General features: G+C 42.9%; 1 protein-coding gene across 3 annotated transcripts in view; it reads left to right on the top strand.

Annotated features, from left to right (window-relative positions):
• The window catches only part of NRCAM (neuronal cell adhesion molecule), a 312,466-nt gene that overhangs the window by 251,794 nt on the left and 43,180 nt on the right, over positions 1 to 17,492 (top strand). For all 3 annotated transcript variants that reach the window (XM_075014586.1, XM_075014593.1, XM_075014600.1), the window contains 6 exons: positions 877 to 1,074; positions 1,177 to 1,247; positions 2,342 to 2,567; positions 2,879 to 2,994; positions 16,346 to 16,553; positions 16,812 to 16,934. In XM_075014586.1, the coding sequence (XP_074870687.1) occupies positions 877 to 1,074; positions 1,177 to 1,247; positions 2,342 to 2,567; positions 2,879 to 2,994; positions 16,346 to 16,553; positions 16,812 to 16,934 (942 nt within the window). The remainder of the gene's footprint in view (positions 1 to 876; positions 1,075 to 1,176; positions 1,248 to 2,341; positions 2,568 to 2,878; positions 2,995 to 16,345; positions 16,554 to 16,811; positions 16,935 to 17,492) is intronic.

The raw sequence follows: 17,492 nt of genomic DNA, 5'->3' as shown, positions 1-17,492 counted from the left end.
CTTCCCTGTAAGTCCTACACAGATTGCACATCCCTGTAACATCCAGCAGTCACAGATTGTTCCATACGTGGACTTGTCTTCAGTTCCTGCAGATTCCTCTTTGTGTCCAACTTCTCTGCAACTCCCGTTTTGCCAAGTAGCCACCTCTTCACAATTGATGTCAGCCACTTCCTTGTTCAGGGCTCTTCCCTTATCTGTCCAGGAGAAAGGGGATGTCCAGTGGGGAGGGCTGACGGGAGTTAGCTCCCGTCACACTTCATGTACAATTTCAAATCTTTTCTCTGAGTGTTAAGTGCTTATTTATGTGCTGAAACTTCATCTGTTGTGTTTTCATCTCAGTATGGTATTTTGAAGGCTCTTGTGGTGACAGTGTTCAAGCACCTAAGACAGTTCAATAGAATGATGGCGACTTACGGTTAGGCTGTGTCTCCACTGCGCTAAGAAAGTGGACCGCAGATAGGCAATTCTAGCTAGACAAATTGCATAGCTAAAATCTATATATGTGACTCTGCTAATTTGACTCTCTATAGCAGGGAAGGTCAAAGGGAGAGTTTCTTGTGAGGAGTACAAGGGTCAACTGCGACCCCTGAGAGGTCACTTTTGCACATCCATACTAGATGCATGAAATCGATCCCCGGAAGATCAACCCTGCTCTTAGAATGTCAAAGAGGAATGTTTCTGTTACATTTCTTGCCAAAGACCACTTGTTTAGTTGAGTTCACTAACCTTCTCATTTTCATTTCAAAATTATGTGAAGATACTTAGTATAGATTGAATTGCTGTGTTCCGATTATTTCATTCATAAGTGATCCTGTTAGTCTCTTCCTAGGAATGTTACAGTTCTGATTTATAACTGAGCTCAACTTCTGTTGATAGATTTTGTCATTGAATATGAAGATAGAATGCATGAACCAGGGGTATGGCGTTACCAGACAGAAGTCCATGGAACTCAGACAACTGTACAGTTAAAGCTTTCTCCATACGTTAACTATTCATTCCGTGTAATAGCTGTCAATGAGATTGGTAGAAGTCAGCCAAGTGAAGCATCTGAACAATACATGACAAAAGCCGCAAGTAAATAAATGCTACCATTTACTAATAATCAATTTAATCATTAGATGCCATTGAAGTAAACAAAAGTCGAGTCCTACTCAACTATAAACATTTTATTTTTAGAGCCTGATGAAAATCCTTCTGGTGTTCAAGGGATAGGATCAGAACCTGATAATTTGGTGATTATATGGGAGGTAAGTTTTTTAGCTTTATGGGTTACATTTTCTAGAAAACAAAAATCAACTTTGAACAAATTAATAATGTTATAGTTTGTTCTTGTGCGAGACAAAACAAAAATCTACTCATTTGATTGAACCTTTACCCTTTCTTGAATAGGGGGAAAATGTAAATGCATTCTCACAGTGAGAAGCTTGTTTTCACATGACTGTTTGGGGGTTTGCTTTTTTTGGTTAATTGGTGGTTTTTCCCTCTTCCTGACAAGCTCATTAATTTAGGACAATGTGAAGTATTTGCATTCATTAAGATTAATATATATAATTTTAGATTAGTTAGCATCATAAACTTAGAAAATATTCAGATTTAAATCCTAACTCTTCAGTAAGCTTTATTATAAACTAAATTAACATGAAACCTTCCTATTTCAAAGTAAAAATAATAAGATTCTGAATCTTATGAAGGGGGTCTTACCCACAAAAACTCATTACTTAATGAATAAAATTGTTAGTCTTTAAGGTGCTGAAGAACTTTTTTTTTTGGTGAAGCTACAGACTAACATGGCTGCCCTTCTGAGACTGTTTAAGGTGTTTGTGGGTGCATTGTACTGATAATTACAAACTAAGAATTCTGGTTCTGTTTCTTAACACAGATTCCCAATTACCCAAGCATTTGCAAAGTCAGCTTCCTATTACAGCTTTGAAAAGGTTCCAGCTCTCTGGAAAATATGATTTATAATAACTTCTTTGCACTTTCATAGTATGTCCTTCCGTGGTTGAAGAAAACTAACAATCATATTATAACTCTTATCTTTCCTGACTTGGTGATTAGGTCCTCTACTTTTCAAAACATTCAGGGTGATTTATAAATGCATAATTTCAGTTGGATGCCAGTATAACTTAAATTACTTCAGTGTAAAAACAAAATTTCATAATACAGAAGTTTCAGTTGTGTCACACCCGTATACAACTGGGGTGACAACAAGGTGAATCAGTACCATTTTTATATCTTGGTTCTTCATTAGAAACCTGTGATATTGTCATTATCCTGGATTTCTCTTGCTTACAAATGTTATAGATAATATTAAATAATTAACTTTTTTTTTTCATTTTAGCCTTTGCAAGGTTTTCAATCCAATGGACCAGGTCTTCAGTATAAAGTCAGTTGGCGTCAGAAAGATGTTGGTGATGAATGGACTTCAGTTATAGTTGCAAATGTTTCTAAATATATTGTTTCTGGTACACCAACCTTTGTGCCATATGAGATAAAAGTACAGGCTTTAAATGACATAGGATATGCACCAGAACCTGCGGAAGTGATTGGACATTCTGGGGAAGACTGTAAGTTTGTCAAACTAACTGACTTGTACTAATTAACAACATCCCAATACAAAGTTAGAGGGCGATTTTTAAAAGCTATTGAAAATCTGTGGGAGAGAATTTTTCTTTCATGTAATAAATGAAAATCGTACACATCAAATCTTTGCAGCATAGTCAGAGATTCTATAAAGCTCAGTGTATGAATATTGAGACCAACTTCAATGTACAGTTGTTAAATGAGACACCAGTATGACCTATTTCCTTGAGCAAATTATCTCATCATATAGTCACTGATTATAATCTGGGATTTGTTGCATCTCTCTCCCACACAGTACCAATGGTTGCTCCAGGCAACGTACAGGTGCACATTGTTAATAGCACATTAGCCAAGGTGCACTGGGACCCAGTTCCACTAAAAACTGTCCGAGGACACCTTCAAGGATACAGGGTAAGTAACTGTAGATACTTTTTATATCCTCATCTTTAATGTGTATATGTGTTAGGGAGGGAGATGACTGCTATTTAAAATCAGTGGGGGCTTTTTTTGAGGTGGCAATGGGGGGTTATTGTACAGTAATTTTGGTTTATAATTCACTGACATAATATACTGAAGATTACATAGGGAATTAACATTTCTGCATGACACTCTTAATGAAAATAATTTTCACTAGATGAAATCAATACAGCTAATATTACAAGAACTAAAATCTGATTATTTAAAAATCACAAAGTATTAGACTGGGAATCTTTAGGCAGTGGAAGGGTTTTTAGTGAGGTTCTGCAGGCGCCTCTTCTTAACCCAGTGCTATTTGATATGGTCTGTCTCACACAGAGACTGGCCCTTTAAGGAGGAGTCAGAGCCAGTCCCACTTATGACTGGCTAGCTGCCTCTCAGCTGGAGCTGTGGGCCTAATGAGGAATATCTAGCCTTTATGGAGGCTAGTGAAGGCTCAGTTTAAAGGGGGAGATACAAGGAGCAAGGCACGGAGTCTGCTGTGTTAGTAGGCCTTGGAGCAGAGTGATGGTTTGATAAACAGTGAAGATCTGTGGGGAGCCTGGGAACACCAGGTGGGGAGACTTCAGGTTGCAGAAGGCCACCAGGGAAAGAGGATGATTACAGTGGATGAGAGGCTGAATAAGAGTCAACAGTACTGTAGCCAAGAAGGCTAATGATATACTGGAGTGTATTAAGAGGAGCATTTCCAGAAGATCTAGAGAAGCTATTATGCCTCTTTATTTGGCACTGGTGAGGCCAATCTGGAGTATTTTGTCCTGTTCTGCCCCACCAGTGTAGAAAGGATGTGGATGTATTGGAGAGGGTCCAGGGGAAGGCAACCAAAATGATTAGGGGGCTGGAGAACATGACCTATGAGGAGAGGCTGAGGGATATGGGCTTTTTGAATTCGCAGAAGAAGAGAGTGAGGGGTGAGTTGATAGCAGCCTTCAGCTTCCTAAAGGGTGGCTCTAAAGAGGATGGAGAGAGGCTGTTCTCAGTAGTGATGAGTGGCAGAACAAGGAGCAGTGCCCTCAAATTACAGTAGGGGAAATCTAGGCTGGATATTAGGAAAAACTATTTTACTGGGAGGGTGGCAATACACTGGAATGTGTTACCTAGAGAGGTGGTAGAATCTCAATCTCTAGAGGTTTTTAAGTCCAGGCTTGACAAAGTCCTGGCTGGGATTAGTTAGGGTTGGTCCTGCTTTGGGCAACTCCATCGGGCTGGACTGGATGACTTCCTGAGGTCTCTTCCAGCCGTAGGATTCTATGATTCTGTGAAATGTCTGTTACAGGTCGGGGGGAAGGTATGCCCGTGTGTCACGTGACTGGGAGCCAGCCAGAGAATAGAAGATCATGTGGGTAGCTGCAAAGTGAAGCAGGTTATGAACCTCTCACCATCACACATTTGAAAAATAACATGTAGCTCCCTTGCTTAATACCAGTGAACGCAGTAAATTGTTCTGATTAAAAACAAACACACACACTGTTTCAAGTTCTGCTGCTCCCATTCTCCCTATTACTTTAATTCATTTCTCTGGCTGTATTATACAATATGGCTATGTCTCCATTAGCCCCTTCCTTTTGGAAGCGGCCTGGTAAAGACCAAGTTGAGAGGATGCTAATGAGGTGCTGCCGTGACTATGCAGTGCCTCATTAGCATGATGGCGGCCATACGCAATTCAAAAGCACCGCTTTTGAATCATGCACCACCTGTGTAGATGGGAACCTTTTGAAAGGCCCAACTGGACTTCAAAAGCTCCTTCTTCCTTTTTGGTTTTACGAAGAAGGGGCCTTCGAAGTCCCGGAGGTCCTTTCGAAAGGCCCCCATCTACACGGGCAGTGCGTGATTCGAAAGCGGCACTTTCGAATCATGTGTGGCTGCCATTATGCTAATGATCCACTGCATATTCATGGGAGTGCCTAATTAGCATCATCCCACTCACTCATCATGCCCCTTCTGAAAGGAAGGGACTAGTGTAGGCGTAGCCTATATGTATAACACTGCACATTTTATTTGAACTTCACGTTTCCTCTCCCAGCTCACCTTTTCTTTCATCTGTTCTTTCTTCTTCTGGCTCCTTGCAAGTAGAGCTAGCAATGGCATATGAAATAGCAATTTTGTCAGTTTCCAGGTGAATAGACCGCCTATGTGATCTGTTCTCACTAAGGTTGTTTTGTATCACCTGGTAGGATGTCCTCCCAGTTCACTTCAAGCAGAGACAATTTTCAGCCTGACTGCTGACATTCTGTCACTAATGTGCTTTTTGAAAAGTTTGTGACTTCAACATTTCCAAAAGTTAACATGTCATTACTCAGCTCCGGTGTAGCTTTGAGACTACAACTGCCAGCAGGAGTTCAAGCTTTCATTGTCTCATAAATGTCATGCAGAGGGTGAAATTTAGCAGTAATTTTCAACACTGAACCCGTGTGGAAGGCTCCAGTGAACCAAAATATTAATATATCCTTGTCTGAGGTGTTTATTTTTTCTAACTCTAAATTTTTTGCCATAGGAGATTTTAAAACACTTGTAGCTATCCTTCTCCAGACTAATCTTTTTAGGTGACATTCACCACGTACTCCACATATCATTATTCTCATTTCTTTCCCTTTCTATTACCTAGTAACTTTGGATTTATAAAAATGCTTCCATGCAGTTCAGAACAGATGCAAAATCCAAACTAAGTACAACCTTGCTACAGGCTAACACTTGATTGATTTACTCATCCTGATCATTATACTTCTGTAGGAGTGCTACATAACCGAAAAAGTTTCAAGGTGTTTCCTAGCTAATTGGTATTAAAGAAGTGCTGTTGCACAGATTTGTTCAGGCAGGGTGCAGCTATTGTTTTTTCTACCTCAAATTCTGCCAGCATCTTACTTCAAACCTGAAGGCCATGAAGCATTACCCTTTATGTTGAAAACCAATTGAGCCAATTCCTTTCCTTCAGAAGGAAGTCTTTTGCTCCATAGACACTCATTTTATCAGTGCTTTTTTTGTGCCGGTACTTGCTGGTAATGAGTACCGGCACCTCAGCAGCCTCAGCCGTGAGATTGGCTAGGGGAGGGGGTTGGGAGCCAGCTGATTACCAGCTCCTCTTTTTATTTTATTTTTTAAAAATTTTTTAAACAAAAAAAGCACTGCTTTTTTATGTTGGACCCTTCCCTTAGTATAATGGGAAAGACTATTATGCTGGAATAACAAACAATCACATGCAAAGTAATAAAAACAATTAGATCCTAATATAATTCAAATCAGTCTGAGGTTTGCAGTTGATTTAGCAGAAACCAAGATTAGGCTACATGAGCTTGATAAACTTAAAATCCTGATATCACTATGTATAACCTAGTCCCTGACAGGATAACACAACACTAGCGCCTTTATTTAAACTCCCTAAATAAACTAAAACTAAAAACAAATTAGAACGTACAGTGACAAGAATATTCTTAACCAAATGCAGAGCTTGTTTAGATAATCAGTTTCTGTAAGGCTGGGTCTACATGGCACCGCTGTCCTGGCAGCTCCGTGCTAATGAGCAGCCTTGTAATTGCAAATGGTTGTTCATTAGCATGGTCCCATGACTATTTAGCTTAGCCGCATGAGATCTCACTCTCGGCAGTGCCAGCGCTGCTGGCAGTAAAAAGTCCATATGGGTGTGCCCTTGCCGGCAAAAAGACCCTCTTTTTCTGTGGGAAAAAAATCAGACATAAGGGGCTGGTGATAGAGGGGCTTTTTGCCGGCAAGGGCACGTCCACACTGCTTCCTTACTGCTAGCACCCCCGTCTTCAGAGAGCAAGATCTCATGTGGCTACACTGATGAGCTGTGGGACCAAGCTAATGAGCAGCCATTTGCAATTGCGAGGTTGCTCATTAGCATGGAGCTGCTGGGAGAGTGGCTCCATGTAGAGCCAGCCTTGGTGTAAATGGCTTTCGATACTAACAAAGTAATTTGTTTCCTAGTCTTACTAGGTAGAATCCTGGCTCCATTAAATTCAATGGGAATCTTGCCATTGACGACATCAGAGCTAGGATTTTACCTCACAATAATAACTTTAGCACAGGATCAGATTCACAGTGTAACAGTGGCCCTGCAAAATAAAAGTTGATATATTTGAGGGTGATGTTCCTAAGACTAATGCAAAACTTGAATTTTCTGGAGAATTGTTTTTAGAGACTGAAAGGTAAAGTAAAAGGTGCCAAGGAGAATCTCAGTAATCATGCCAGGAAGCTCACACCTACATTCTGGGAAAGTCTACAGTCTCTAAGCAAGAGAAGAGTGACACAGCAATTAGACAAATATACTCTGAGAGGAATTAAACCATCACATTTGTTAATTCTGGAAAAAACACCCTCAGGCTAACTATATTTTTTTAAGTAATGTTTAGCAGATACCAAGGAGTGTGTGTTACTAGAGATACCCCCTATGTAATGAAAACGTTGACCATCTGCTGAGACATTAATGGAGGTGAATCTGCAGCTCTGTAAATGCAATTCCTTTCATGAGCACTCAGGAAAAACATGTTGGGAATAAGAAAGAAGAAGCACTCCAAAGAATTAGAAGTTAAGGTATTCAAACCTAGGTTCATGTTCCCCAGGAAAGGCAAGGGTAAAAGCCTGAATGTGCTCAGCACCTCACACAGTCAGATTTCAACAGAGCACAATAGTTGTTTGCAGTGCGTAACGTTCTAGAATTTCAAAGGTGAGTGACAGAAATGCACGCCCCACACAGCCAGCTGTAAAAGGACTTTGAAAAGGCACCAGGGGAATTAGGCAGTGTCCACGGGGAGGCAGGAGAGGCAGACTGATAGGGATGCATTGAGTATTTTGATAGAATTCATGGTCCCAAAGAATCAAAGCTGTTAACATGATCCAGTCACAGTCCATGTTAAATAAGGTCCAGAGTTCACTATTCATGAACCTGCGTGGTCCCATAGCAAACACACTATTAAAAGTCGCTTGAGATTTTATTACAGATGCAGAAAAAAGTTACAGTATTTGTAGTGTAAAGTATTAACTAAGGATTTTCCATCCCCTTTCATCTTTGTTTCTGTTCCTTTTTCCTTTAGCTGGAGAGAGTGTTATAAAGGAAAAACAGCCCTTGTTTGACCATGTCTTAGCTGGTATTAAAGATGATAATAATTCTCTTTTGCTTGATCTACACTACAGCAATCTGTCAACGGAAATTACTGTTGGAAGATATCTTCTGACTAAACCTCTGACAGATCACGTCTACGCACAAAAGCAGCTTGAAAGAGCAATCCACTCTGACAGAGAGTGGCCAGACTGCCCAGCCCTCTCTCGGCAGAACAGCCAGCTGGAAGTGCTGCCCAGTGAACCAGAAGCCCTCTCTGTTGACAGAGGCCCCTGAAGTGTCTACACTAATTTTTTTGTTGACAGAATCTGCCGACAGAGGTATTACGCCTCATACAGGAGCAACGTAACTCCCCCAAGAGAACTGCTACGTTCTGTTGACTAATTCTCAACAGAACACATTTTAGGGGTGGACTCTCCATGATTTTGTCAACAAAACTCTGTAGGCTGTGTCTCCACTGAGCCCAAGTGGTGACAGTATGATGCAAATAAGCAACCTCAAAAATGCAAAATGGTAGCTCATTTGCATGGCTACTATGCTTACTCACAAAGCTAATTTGCATATTCACAACAGAAATCCAGCAGTGTAGACGTCGTTCTGCTGGCAAAAACCCCTTTGTTGGCAGCCCCTTAAGTCTGGAAGAGCAAAGAACAGCAAAGATAGAAAATTCAGCTTAATTTTGCTGCTGCCTCTGATTTGCATCCTCTTTGCTAGACAAACAGGCACATGACAGTGTGTTACCAGCCACCACAACATCTGACAAACCTACTGGTCCCAGATGAGGGAATTTGCCAGACAAAGGGAGGTCCCCTGCCCTGCTCACCCAGTCTGCTGCCAGTTCCTCTTTTGCCCCCCTGCCTCCCCCTTACCTTCTGCCTAGGGTGACCATATTTTTCTATCCCTATTATGGTGGGGCAGGCACTCCCTGGCTGTAGCTGCCAAGGGCTGCTGCTCCAGTGGACCTCCCCAGCTGCCCCATGCCTTGGGGAGCCGGGAAGGAGGCAGCAGCCACCCTTATACCCCAACATACCTCTGCCACTGCAGGGCCCCTGCTGGCTCCCTCTGGTGTGGCTGGAGATCACGTGTGTACCCGCTTTCCACCTGCTCTCCAACCAGCAGCTGCACCTGTGTGCCAGCAGGGGGCCGAATACAGGGAAATTAGCCCCATTGTTAAAATAAGTCAGGATGCCTTTTTGTTACCAGAAATATGGGGCTGTCCCACTAAACATGGGATGGATGGTCACCTTACTCCTGCCTGGACCTCAGCCCCTGCTGGACCAATACTGGTCTGACCACCTTGGGCTGTTAGCCACAGAGGCTGGCTCTAGCCCTGGCCAGACTGCCAGACCTAGCTCTCCCCGCACGAGTGCTGACTGTGGATGTGGCCGCGGCCCTGTGGACACTGGCTCGATCCCAAATGGGCTACTGGCATGGCCTCAACCCCTTGGGCTTTGTCTTAATCAAAGCCAAGATTACCTGCTTGTGTGACATCATGGGCTGCAGATCAGCTGACAGTCCAGACACCCACAGCTACCCTTCCTGTGAAGCTACCACAGTATCTCCAAAGGGAGAGACCTTCTTGGGAGTAGCCCATCTGAGGCTCAGACAGAAGCTTTGTTCTCATCTCCAAACAATACAGTGCTGCCTGGTTCATCCTCCCCTTCCATCCCAGATGGTTTCCAGGCATATCCATATCTTTTATGATGTGTGACTGCATCCTTTTTGTATTCAAACAATGTTTCTCCAGTAACATACCCCATAAAACTCTTGGGCATTCTCCAGAACTGTGTCCCTGGGAGGATGGCCCTTCCTTAAGCCTGTGAGAGCATTTTGGGGAGCTCTGTCCTCAGTACCACTGAGGCCCAAGTGTTTGGAGAAACACTGTTTTATGCCTGTTCAGTGATTCATGTGATCTGTTCTCCCCGTCGTCAAACTCCCTGGTTGTCATGATGATGAGTGACAGCCCTGCAGGGAAGGTTCAAGTCCACTGCCAAGGACAGAGACTCTAAGTGCCTGGGCCTTTTGGTAAGAAAATATGCACTTCCTCTTCACTACAGGTGAGGATCACACACCCATAAGCTTTGCTGTCCAATTTTGACTTTCTTAATTGGTCAGCTGTGGCCTAATTTGAGGACCGGTTGCCCTAGGCTTCTCATGAGGAATTTTGAGCATCTGTTCAGTGAACTAATTGGTGACCAGAACATCTCTGCAATACATGCTTGGTCTAATGAAACCCTGCATTTCGTTATCGATTCCAGAGCTACTATAAGGTATTTGGAGGTATATGTGCCATCCTCACACCTACACCACTGTGGGGCTCAGCGAACAACCACTGCCTAGGTTGTGTCATCTGTGCAGCTTCCCCTAGGAGGAAGGACAAAGATCATAAGAGAAAATATTAGGTCTTGTGGTCTATATGGTATGCATACCCTCTTTTGTTGGCTGCTAAGCAGCCATACTGATATATCGTTCCAGTTTTGATTCCTCCCTGTCACCCCCAATTCTTTTGAGGACAGGTTGGCCCAGTTTTGCACTGCTTGCATCTTGATTACCTCCAACAGTGGAGACATAAACACTATCAGATGAGACTATTCCATCCAGTTCTTCTCCATTCCCCCTTTCACGCCCCCTTCTCCGTCCTTCTTCAGGCACCACCTCTCATGAGACACTGCTCTTTGAGCAGGTCATCTATCTGCTAGTGTAGAAAGCACTGGGTCACGGGTTCTGCTTCCTGATATCAAATTCCATGGTCAGGATGAGGCCCATCCTTGACCTCCACAGACTCAGCAGCTTCATGAAATACGTAAGATATCAGCTGTCCTCTCAGCTTTGTTTCAGAGCAACTGGTCCACTGCTCTGGACCTTCAAGATGCTTTCTTTCATGTGGTCATTCTATGAAATCACAGAAAGTTTCTTCACTTCATGGTAGGAGACTGATGCTTTCAGTTCACAGTTCTCTCCTTTGGCCTCTCTTCTGTGCTCCACCCCCACTGAGAGTCTTCTCAAAATTCATGTCAGTGGTCATAGTGTACTTCACAGGGAGGAAAATCCATATATTCCCCTACCTCACTGACTGGTTGCAGAGTGGGGGCTCCAAAGAGAAGGTTCCTACAGATGTTGACACTGTGCTATGGTTACACAAACTTGTGGGACTCATTCTAAATACCATGAAGTCAACCTTGGCCTTGGAGAGTTCACTGGGGCCTTGTTAGATTCCATGAGGTTGAGGGCATTTCTGCTGATCATCCATTTCCAGGCAATTTGACAGATGTGCCTTGATCTTCAGTCACCATCATTCATGACAGTCAGCATGCGTATGTGCCTGTTGGTCCACATGTCTGCTTGTCTCAAGGTTGTATATCTCAACAAGTTGTATCTTTACCAACTTCAGATGTTGCTCAGGATGGTATAGTGCCCTTCCCCGCATACTCTGGTTTGGTTGGTTCACCTTCCTTCATCAATCCTGATGTCCCTCTGCAGGTGGGAGTCCCTGTACAATGTGTGCAAAGTGTCCCTTTCACTTAGCCCTCTCCTGCCAATTCAGTAGCTATCAGTGTGTCCCTTAGGTGGAGGTGGGGAAGCATTTGATCTTGTTGAAGGTGCAAGCCTTTTGTTGGAACAAACCCCTTGCTCCACATCAATGTGCTGTATTTTGGGTCCTCTGTAACATGTGCTGTGCCTTTCTGGACTATATCAAAGGTTCACATACTCAGCAAACTGTGTCAGCAGACTCCAGATCCCTCCAAATCACTCTGCCTGGAGATGATCAACTTTTGGAAATTCTGCATTGAAGAAGAAATTACCCAGTGGCTGTCTACTTACCAGGGATCCAGAACAACCTCACAAACCACCACAGCATTTTTCTCTCTTTGAGCCATGAATAGTTGCTGAAAGCAAATGGCAGTTGGATGGTTTTCACAACTTGGGGCATCTCCATAATCATCCTCTTTGCAGTGAAGGAAAACAGGAAGTATCACCTTCTTTGCTCTAGAAGAGGCTTACCGTGGGCTCCCTCTCTGATGCTTTGCACTGCAGTTGGCAGTCTATTCTGCTTCCTTACTATTCCAAACATTCCCAAGCATAAGGTAGATCAAGCCAAGCTTTTCCTGAACACTCCATCATGGCTGAGACAGTGCTAGTTCTGGGATCTCCTCACTCCATCAGTTCATCCTCTCCTTCCCAGCCTCCTTGCACAGGACTGCAGCTACGCCTGGTGTCCAGTGATCAGCCCCTTGCACTTTTAGGCTGTGTCTACACGTGCCCCAAACTTCGAAATGGCCATGCAAATGGCCATTTCGAAGTTTACTAATGAAGCGCTGAAATGCATATTCAGCGCTTCATTAGCATGCGGGCGGCAGCCGTGCTTCGAAATTGACGCTCCTTGCCGCCGCGCGGCGCGTCCAGACGGGGCTCCTTTTCGAAAGGACGCCGCCTACTTCGAAGTCCCCTTATTCCAATGAGCTCATGGGAACAAGGGGACTTCGAAGTAGGCGGCATCCTTTCGAAAAGGAGCCCCGTCTGGACGCGCCACGCGGCGGCAAGGAGCGTCAATTTCGAAGCGCGGCTGCCGCCCGCATGCTAATGAAGCGCTGAATATGCATTTCAGCGCTTCATTAGTAAACTTCGAAATGGCCATTTGCATGGCCATTTCGAAGTTTGGGGCACGTGTAGACATAGCCTTATAGTGTGACTGAACAAGGAGAAAAAGCATTGCTTGGAGGCTGTCCAATGGGTTCTACTTAATAATAGGAAGCCCTCCACTAGGCTGGTCCAGCTGGCAAGTTGAAACACGTTTTCCATGTGATCCTAGGCCCATCCAGCAAACATGTCTATCTAGGACAGTGTTTCTCAGCTAGGAGTATGTGTACCATTGGGGGTACCCTGAGGTCTTTCACGGGGTGCATCAACTCATCTAGGTATTTTCCTAGTGTTATAACAGGCTACATAAAAATCACTAGTAAAGTCAGAACAATCTAAAAGTTCATTCAGACAGTGACTTGTTTCTACTGCTTCGTAGGCCTCACACTGGAATATAAGTACAATATTTCTATTTCAATTCAGTCATTAGAGAATAAGATGGTAGAAAGTCAGCAGGTTTTCAGTAGTAGTCTTTTGTGATATTTTTGCATGTTTTTATCAGTAAGTAGCTTTAAAGTGAGGTGTAACTTGGTGATATGCAAAACAAATCTGACTCCAGAAAAAGGTACAGTAAATTGGAAAGGTTGAATTGCACTTGTTTCAAGACCTCAGGTTAATTTAGGACCATCTTTCGCAACTGGTGGTAAGTGTACCACTGTTGGAAAGCAAGAGAAGTCCAGAGGCACTTACAATTTTTTTTAAAAAGGGGTTCTTCTTTTAAAAAGGTTGTGAAACACTCATCTAGGAGATATTGGAATACTTGCTACATGCTGGGAGATCTAAGTTAGCACTTAGTTCTCTGAGACTGTACTTAGATGCAATATTGGTGTTTCATGTGTCTGTCCAAGAAAAAAGTGATTTTATTGAAAGCTATGTTGATGAGATTTCTGAAAGGACTTTTCCATCTACATCCTCCACCCAAGAGCCAGTCCCCTTGTTGGACCTGAAGACAGTTTTAGCAGTTCTAATATGACCTCCATTCAAGCCTCTTGCTTCCTACCCACTGTCTCTCCTGTTTCAGGAAACAGTATTCTTGATAGCCATTACCTCTGCCAGGAAGGTGGGTATGTTGCAGGCCCTACTGATTTGGCCTCCTTACACCCAGTTCTCCAAGGATAAGGTTATGTTCTAACCACATCCAAAGTTTGTATGCCAGGTGGTCTCTCAGCTTCATTTAAATCTGATGGGGTATTTGTCTATACTTTTCCCCAAGCTGTAATCCCCCCTGGAGGATCAGTGTCTCCATATGTTAGATATTACATGGTGTCTGGCCTTTTATCTGAACAGGACTGAACAATTTCATGCTTTGTCAGAGCTGTTTGTATCACATGTGGGCCACACAAAGGGACAAGCAATCTCTCTGCAGGCCATCTTCAGATGGATAAAGTCTTATATCAGGACTGCATATGCAGTACCATCAGCTATGCATCCTCAAAAAATATGGCATGTTCAACGAAAGCACAAGCAATGTTGGTAACATTACCCATTGACATTTCCATAGAGCATTTTAAGGACGACCATACATACATTTACATATTATTGGGTAGTCACTGCTTCTTCCCGAGCAGACACTATTGTTGGAAGAGCAGTTTTGTGATCGTTACTCAGACAGACTTTGAGCCCCACCTCCAGATGAGAATACGGCCCGTCGGCCACTAGTCGAAATACGCATGTATATTGAAGGAAGAAGGAACGGTTACTTACTCTAACTGGGTTCATTGTGATGAGATGTAGATGTGTATTCCACAACCCTTCCTCCATGCCTACTGCGTTGGACCCTTTCCCAGATGTTCAGTGTGAATAAATTAAGAATTGAGTGGGACCTGGCTGCCTTCTGGAGCCAGGGGAGAGGCTGCAGGCATGAGATGTGAGTGCTGCCCCTTTACAGATACGAATAGGCAAAAGTTTCTAGTGCTGGCACACAGAGTGCACACATCTATTTAGAATGCATGTCTCCATCATCTCTCAAAGAACCACAGTTTCACAGATTTCTAATCCCACACTTGTCATGTTTGTCAGATGTGATCTTAACACAGACTTGAGTAACGTCAACAAGCGTTTTTGCTGCTTAAACTAATTCAGTCTTTCTCTCTTCTGCACCCTTTCCCATCAACATTTATTTTTATATGCATTTGGAATCATTTGCAAACTTTTGTCAGTGGTCCCACAGTTGGGATCCCAATAAGTGTATATTTGCAGGCTGAATTACTACAGCAAGGGGCTACCCCTGCCAGGTCTGCTGACTTCCCACTGGCTGGGCATGAGGAAATGAACTCACTGGTTAGTTGTTATACTTAGTATAATATTGGTGATGTTACTTAGGATGCTGAAGGTCTGAATAATTGCCCATTTTGGGATTAGGAAGGGATTTCTCCTATTGGACTAAATTGGTAAGAGGATCCATCTGGTAGGTTTCTTTGCCTTCCTCTCAACATTTTGGGGGCACTGTTTGGTACAGCATTAAGACTTAAAAAGGTTTAACATTTGGAAAGTAATTTTTATACTTAGCTAGCACAAACTTGTGGCTGGTGTCCCATGTGGATAAGTATAAAAGGGATCAGATCCCAGGGGCAAATAAGATCTGGTATTGTGGTTGTGGACCTTTTATTGATGGGAAAAGGGGAGACCTTTAGTTCTTCCTAGGGAATCTTTTATCCTTCCATGTGTGGGGAGGAAGCGGGGGGATTTACAAACTGAGCTGAGTCCTAGGGGTGAGCCTATTAGTTCTGTGGTGGGAATTCTGAACACCACCATGGACCCAATCTACTTCCTCACTGATAAATAAAATGGTGGCCAGTTGCTTAAAATTCATCCCAAATGTCTGTTCATTCCCCTTCGTGGATATTTCCTTTATTAAAGAGGGTTACACATTCAGAAGCAAGAGTATGGATGTGAAGAAAGACCAGCCTCTGCAGAACTTGTCGGGGAGGAGTTCTTTTTCTACAAAGATGATTTATATGTCAAAGGGAATGCAAATGATGCTTCATTGGCCATCCTCAGGTTGTGTCACAGTCTGAGACCAGATCCTGAGTGAGATGAAGGCAGGCAGACTCCAGCACCTGTGTTGATTTAATTGCAGAACTGAGTCAGGTCTCCTTTGATTTGCCTGTCATTCCAGTCTAGAAAAGTTCCTTGGTGTCCTTCATATACAAGCATGTCTTTGAGATTCTGAAAGTGAGAGTGGGACAATGCAGCTATGTATTGCTCCTTTTATGCAGCTCGTTGAAAAGCCACTGTCTAGTCCTAAGTAACTATCTTTTAACAGTTGAATAGTAACAAAAAGGAAGCCGTGCTAGTCTATAGACTATCAAAACAAAAATCAGTCAAGTAGCACTTTAAAGACTAGCAAAATGGTTTATTAGGTGAGCTTTCGTGGGACAGACCCACTTCTTGGTCTGGCTATGGTCTGAGGAAGTGGGTCTGTCCCACGAAAGCTCACCTAATAAACCATTTTGCTAGTCTTTAAAGTGCTACTTGACTGCTTTATCTTTTAACAGATATTCATGAATAAATCAAAGGTACCATTTTGAAGGAACACCAAAAGACTCACTACAGATTGTCTTTAATGCTTAGATTTACTACTGGAAAGTCCAGAATTTATCTAAAAGACGGCGGCGGCGGCATGTGGAGAAAAAGATTCTGACGTTCAGTGGAAACAAAACACATGGAATGCTGCCAGGACTGGAGCCTTATAGTTCTTACAGGCTGAATGTCAGAGTTGTTAATGGTAAAGGGGAAGGACCAGCAAGCCCTGACAAATTGTTTAAGACTCCGGAAGGAGGTACGAAATGAGAAAACTAAGGTGTAAAACTAAGCTTAGTAAATGCAAAAATAGCACATTGTAAGATTGTCCTTCAGTTTTAAACTTTCTTTGGTGGTAGAAAGAAAATAAAATTGGGGGATTATAATAGCCACGAAATTAAACATGATGTTTTTATGTGAAAGCAAATGTAAAAGTGATACAGAAGTCATGCCATGGTGTATTTTAAGACACTCTAGTACATTTTACTTAACATTTATCATGTATTCTTCTTACAAGTTCCCAGTTCACCTTCCTTTTTGAAGATTAGTAATCCAACACTGGACTCTCTCACTTTGGAATGGGGTCCACCTGCTCACCCAAATGGTGTTTTGACAGCATATATGCTGAAGTTTCAGCCAAGTAAGTAAATAATGGTAAAATTAAAAATCTTGTCTCAAATCACCTGTCTGGTCAATTTATATATATAATTAAGTAGTTATTTCACAAATTCCAATAAATTTGTGGTATACCTTTTATACATAAAAAATATACCATGTTGAATCTAATATTAGTTAAAATATGGTAAAGGTTAATCTATGTTGACAATGATCCCAGGTGGAAGAGTTCATCCCCTACAGGATTTTTGTTATTTTAGTCATTTGTACTGTTCTACGACGAATTGGCAAGAGATATAGGCATGTGAAGGAAAGAACCCATGACCCCACTCTGCCCTGGAAGAGGAGGCAGATCATAGGAGAGAGGCAACTTGATGATGACCCAGTGCAACCCCGAGCAAGGAGGTGACATAGTGAGGGATCTAGGGTAGAAGAGTTCCAGGCTGGCACACTAGTACTGGTGACGAGTTCTTCCTTGAGGGGCCTGCAGGTTGTGACTGATGGGGATTTCTAGCGCTGGGCAGGCTGCTCTAGGCAAGCCACATGATTTCAGGCTCTGTTTGAAGGGGCACTGGAAAGGGCC

This window comes from Carettochelys insculpta, chromosome 1 (assembly GCF_033958435.1).
Source record: "Carettochelys insculpta isolate YL-2023 chromosome 1, ASM3395843v1, whole genome shotgun sequence".
Lineage (NCBI taxonomy): Eukaryota > Metazoa > Chordata > Testudines > Carettochelyidae > Carettochelys > Carettochelys insculpta.
The sequence above is the reverse complement of the archived record's forward strand: the minus strand, read 5'-3'. Positions and strand labels throughout refer to the sequence as shown.